This window comes from Echinops telfairi, unplaced genomic scaffold, assembly GCF_000313985.2.
Source record: "Echinops telfairi isolate 266 unplaced genomic scaffold, ASM31398v2 ScPeMD7_22;HRSCAF=79, whole genome shotgun sequence".
In the NCBI taxonomy this organism is placed as follows: Eukaryota; Metazoa; Chordata; class Mammalia; order Afrosoricida; family Tenrecidae; genus Echinops; species Echinops telfairi.
The window spans coordinates 4,937,275-4,943,063 of NW_022103919.1; the positions used below are offsets into that span (position 1 = coordinate 4,937,275).

At 53.8% G+C, this 5,789-nt stretch overlaps 1 protein-coding gene across 1 annotated transcript in view; it reads right to left on the bottom strand.

Moving 5' to 3' along the window:
• Positions 1-5,789, bottom strand: part of FNBP1 (formin binding protein 1) — a 98,895-nt gene that overhangs the window by 3,088 nt on the left and 90,018 nt on the right. The window contains exons 14-16 of the mRNA XM_045288505.1: positions 5,015-5,136; positions 4,381-4,520; positions 2,768-2,926 (exon numbers count right to left, since the gene is read on the bottom strand). Of these exons, the coding sequence (XP_045144440.1) occupies positions 2,768-2,926; positions 4,381-4,520; positions 5,015-5,136 (421 nt within the window). The remainder of the gene's footprint in view (positions 1-2,767; positions 2,927-4,380; positions 4,521-5,014; positions 5,137-5,789) is intronic.

Below are 5,789 nucleotides of genomic sequence, written 5' to 3' on the forward strand. Positions count from 1 at the left end.
TGGTCTGCTGTCTCTCCGTGGAAATGAGTTCCTGGGCGGCTAGAGGAACTGGACTTGAATGCTATCGGCTTCTCAGGCCCTCGGCTATGTGCCTCAAGCCAGTAACCTCCTGAAAACCCAAACAAAACCACCCACAAACCCACGGCTGTCCCGCCCCTGGACTCCAACTCCTAGGGAGGCTCCTGGGGTGGAGCAGAGCTGTCCCGAAGTTTCCTTCCTTCCCAGGGCAGCCCCTTTCTGGCAGCCTTGTCTCCAGTGGCAGGTTCCAAAGGTGGGGCTTGCAGTTAGCAGCCACGCACTGAACACTGCTATAGTGCCTCCTCCAGCGCCTAAAACATGTCCACGGCCCGCACGTGTCCGGGCTTCCATACTGGGAAAAATAAGAAACAACTGCCCTGGGGCGTTCTGGATCGAATATTTTTCTCACACCAGCAGAGGTGCCATTCAAAACCAGATAAACAATTTAAAACAGTTCTCTATTTTGATAGCAGGATAGCTAGCTTGTTGTTGTCTTTTTCTTTTTTCAATTCAGGCAACTAACCAGCGTCCATTTCCTGTTTTGATCGTGTCCTCTGCTGTGGAAGATGGAACACGAAACCACTGGAAAAGCTGGGGAAGCCTATATGAGATGTCGCTGAAGGTCTTTGTGACTTACTGAGACCCCATCATTATTGCAAAATGTAAAGGCTCTTGTTGGTGGGGGGTGGTAAGGGGGGAAGGAAAGTGGGGATTTAAGACAGGCTAGCATTGAGTCCAGGCCCTAAACTTGATTTTGGTGGGCTTTGTGAACCAAGATGACTGTGAGACCTTCAGTGCAGTCAGCACCTGCTCTGCTGCCGCCCTGCGGTGCTGCTGTGTTTTAAAGCATCGGCTCTCAAGGGCCTTGCACATAGAAAACGAGCCAATAACGTAGACGCACGAGGGCAGTTTCCCCGTTTAAACGTGGACAGGACATGAACAAGCCACTTTCAAAGCGGAGTAAAAAGGCTGTGCAGCCCAGCGCTGTGGTCCTGGCCCGTGGGTGGCCGGCCCTCTATGTTCACGCAGAGCTGCACTTCTGGCCCCATGAATCCCCCTGCATCCCAGGCTACCCCCGATGGACAAGGGACACTCTCCAGCTGCCTTGGAAGAACATACATTCCCTGTGAATGTAAAACCCCCAGATTTCTTTAAGGGGGATGAGGCCATTCATGTCATTCTGGCTAAAGCTCAATCATACCATCTCCCTGAACAAGCAGTTCCATTTGCAGCTTGAAACAATTCCTAGTGAATTCAAGCTCAGAGGCCTTAAGATGCCAATGACTCACGGCCTCCCCACCCCCCACACACCCAAGTTTGAAGGTGACGTGTTGAGGTTGATGTCTGTGTGGGTATCCCATTATCCCCCAACTTGGTTCTATGTATAGACTATCTAAGGAAGAGGTGTGGAGGAGCCTGGTGGCATCGTGGCTACACATTGGGCTTCTAAATGCAAGGTCAGCGGTTGGGAAACACCACACACACACACACACGCACGCACGCACGCACGCACGCACGCACGCACGCACGCGCACACACGCACACGCACGTGTGTGCGAGGCCTTCTTCTCCTGTAAAGAGTGACCATCTGGGAACCCCGCGGGGGCAGGTCTACCCTGTCCTCTCGGGTCGCTGTGAGTTGGGAGCGACTCCATGCAGGGAGCTGGGTTTTGGCTGGGGACGTACTCATGAAGCCAAATGCGAGAAAATGGCCAGAGGGGGAACGACGGGTGGGGTGTGGACAGGCACAGCTTTAACTGAGGCTCAGCTCGGTAGCATCCCTGCAGTGGAAGGAGATGAGCACACAGTGTCATCTGAAAATCAATTGGTTGGCTTGGCCGCCCGTTTCTCTCTTCCCTTCCGATTTCACTTGGTGGTTTGGGATCATTCGGATCTTAACATGCAGGGTCCTGGCCGGTGTTTAGGACTCAGACACACATTTTCATAAGGACAGAACAGGAGCGTGGGAATGACAAGGGTCTTTAGGCCATGCTTAGATAAGACATTTTCAGGTGCCTCACTTCTTTCCTCAGTGCCCAGTGTATGCGCTTAGCTGCTAACCTCAAGGGCGGGAGACTGGAGTCTGCGTGGGGTGCCTCCTAAAAAGGCCTGGAGAAGTACTGCTAAAACACCAGCCTTTGATACCCACATGGGACAGCACTGTTCCACTGGACACCCACAGGATTGCCACACGTAGGTCCGAGCCCATGGCCATGAGTTTGCTCCTGTATCACGTGTCTTGGTTACAACTGCCTCCAAAGCAGACGTCATGCTTGGCCATGGAGGGAGGATGGGAGGCTCACTCAGTTACAAATGGCTAACACTCTGAGGTGGTTTCGTTGCTGGTGGGCACCGCGCAGAGGTCAGAGCAGCATGCTCTACACCCGCCCCCAACCCCCCCATGCTGAGTGCCTGTGGACCTGAACACCCAGAAGTGCTTAGAGGCTACAATGGAACAGCTGCCGCCCCAGAGGAGATCGTGTCAGCGCGTTTCATTCGACACAGCTGTACACTGGCCGTGGGCAGCTTGTCATCTAAAAGCTTCCTCTCAGCGAGTGAGGCCTGGTGACAGTCAGAATTAGCCCAGGCCCCTCATGGCGCGGCTGTGCGGGAACATGGTGCTGATGCCGGCCGAGGGTCTGCTGGGGAGCTGCCTGCAGCAGGCACGGTGCTGAGGAGAAGTGACTCTTTTTGTTGTTGTTGTTTTTAATTTAGTTTTTTAAGTGGTATTAAATATAAGTCTTAGCACCTTTGGCATTTTTGTCCAAATAGACTTCGACGTACGAGGTGGGCACATAGCCCTCTTCATCTTCGTTTCTCCGGATGCGGGTCCAGCCGTCGCCTTTATCCTCCTCGATCACGTACAGCGTCTCCCCTTCTGCCACCGAAATGGTCCCTTCGTTCTGACCTGAAGAGACACAGCCACCACAACAAGCAGGTTGTTTGGTTTTCCCGTGTGGGGCAGGCAGAGCCACTCACCCCCCTGACTCTGCTCATGCAGACAGCACCACTGTACCCGTACCCACCGGGCCCCAACTTTCCCGTCCTACTAGGAAACATCTCCACCGAGCCCTCTTCCCCTCCTTCCCTGACACAGCGGGGAAATCTTTGGCCCTCCTCTTTCACTGTCTGCTCTCTCACTCCCATGCCTTAAGTGAAACTTTTAAAAAACACCCACCCTGCATCTCTTTCCCATAATTCCTGTGGTTCTCCTAGGGCCTGCGGCACTCGCTGATACCCTACCCTTGAAATACACCCAACGTGGCTGGAACGGGACTCCCCCCCTCCCTCCTCACAGCCTCCTTGGAGCCCAGTGGACAGCTCCATCTCCCAGGGACTCAGCCTGGCCATCAGCTCTGAGGGGCTCCCTCATAAGACCCGACTGCCAGTGGGTTAGCTGCTGCCTCTCTTGGGCTCATCCCTGCGTTAAGAAGCCACCAAGGCTCTTTGCTAAGATAATTTCAGATAACTAGCCATCATCACCCAACTACTATTCTGAAAGACAAGTTGTTTAGGGCGCGGTGAGCAGGGAGTGTTGGGGGCTGGGGGAAGAGGCAGAGGAGGCTGGGATGTGGACTGAAACGGGTACTGTCTCTTGAGGGCTCTGGAATGTCCTGGAGCAGAGAAATTTGCTCTAGGCATTTATCTCCTGGCTTCTCAAATGTATCTGAACTCCGAATGTTTGGGACTTGTTTGTGTACCTGTAGCAACCTACAGACAGCAGCTTCATGGGGTAGCCATTTGGAAAACACTCCCTTCATCCTGGTAACCATAGCGACTGCTTTCTTATGGCCCTTAGGTTATGACCACATCTGTCAAAGCACCTGCTGACATGCGCCTGAGAGCCCCTCCCCTCCTCACAGTGGTTGGCCAAATACCCAGGCCGCCCCCACTGAAACCTTGCCCGCCCTAGACTTTCTTCCACTGTCGCCACCTGATATCAAGCCTAAGCTGCCCAGGGAACTGTGCCATCCTCATTCCCAGGGTTTGGCCACACTAAGTGTTCTCCGAACCATTTGAAGGAGGTCTCCTGTAGCTGATCTGCTCTCTGTGTCCCTCTCTGGTAGACACCGCAGGCTCCCCTTTCCTTCCATGCGCATCTCTCTGTTTTCTTTCTGTGAGGGTGAGGGTGTGCGTGTGTGTATGTCCCCGCTTGCTGGGGCCCTTTACAAGGAGCCCCACAAGCACTGCACACACGGGTACAACCCTTTCATCCACTCCAGTGCAGCTGAGCTCACTGACGATTGGTAATGTGCCCATGCAGCCGCAGGCCCGAGACTAACACGACCATGACCAGACCAGAGACGTTCGTTCGGGATCAAAGGAAGGGAGGAGGGCTGCAAGACCCAGCTGATGTGTCACCTTCAAATGTGTAGAGAGCTTTACAAGTCCCGATGGCTGGAAGGGGCTCCTCGTCATCGAATTCGTCGTCAAAGTCCGTGGCCAGCACCTTCAGCTCACTCTCCTGACTCTGCTCCTCTGTGTAACTGCCATCGGGGCTGCTCAAGAAAGGAAAGCACACAGCAACTATAGCGGGGCCTTCAGCGGGGCCAACCCTGCCCACGCAGCCGCAGGGCGCTCCCACCCCCCAGGCTTGTGGTTCAGACCCTCAGAAAGCCTCGGATACTCTGGGCATATTGTCAGGAGAGGCCAGTCTGTGGACAAGGACTCTGTGCTTGCTAAAGTGGAGGGGCAGCGAGCAGGAGGAAGGCCTTCATGCGATGGACGGACACGGTGGCTGCATCAATGGGCTCAAACAGAATGACTGTGGACCAGGCAGGGCTGATGCCAATGAACAGCAAGAACAAGGAACTCTCCGCCATGCCCAGATGATTGTTTCCTGCTAGACTCTGATCTGTGCACCACAGCCGCTGGCTGCTGCCACCCCACTGCCTTATGCTTATTTCTAGATGCCAGGGTTTGTGATACCAAGCCCCACTGCTCCTTGGCCAGTGGCAGGCTGACAAGACACCCCGGGGCCCTACAGATACTGTACCTCTCGCGGTCTTGGGCACAGTTGTTGACTGGTGGCGGGTGCTGGGCATCATACAGTCCGCTCTGTCGGCGGGCTTGTTCGCTGCGTGCTGGGAGCCTGCCTTCTACCTCTGCCAGCCAGGCCTGCAACCAAGCACCATGCCAGACTAGCCTGAGCTCACCGTGGAGCACCAAAGCCAAGGCCATTAAAACCAACGTGAACAGACTGCATGGACAGAGTCGCTAGCCTATTTGCATGTCACCTTAGAAATGTCCCCAGAGGCAAATCTGTAAGTGCACCCAGAGCTGGAGAAGTAGAATTGAGCCTCTGGTTTTACCACTGTTCTCAGTGTGGCAGCAAGAACACTGGCTCTGCCACACCTTTGGGCTGTTGGCAGCTGTGTGATCTTAGACACACCACTTTTGCTTCTCTTTTGGTTCCCCAAGGTCTGTGACCATGAGGTTAAACTGGGATTGCTGGCTCTAAATTTGCAAGCCATTCTTCCCCCTATTACCTTCTTTGGAAGCATAGGCTTTTAAAAATCCCCCCTCCCCCAAACAGTGAAGAAACATGTACATCGCAAAAAGGGGTTAAAAATGAGCCTGAGCACCATGTGAAACCAGGTATAAGTAGATGCTATAGACCAGAGGGTCTCAACCTTCCTCATGCCGTGGCCCTTTAACATAGTTCCTCGTTGTGGTGAGCCCCCAACCGTAAAATTATTTTCATTGCTACTTCATAGCTGTCATTTTGCTACTGTTATGAATCGGGCGACTCCTGTGAAAGGGTCATTCAA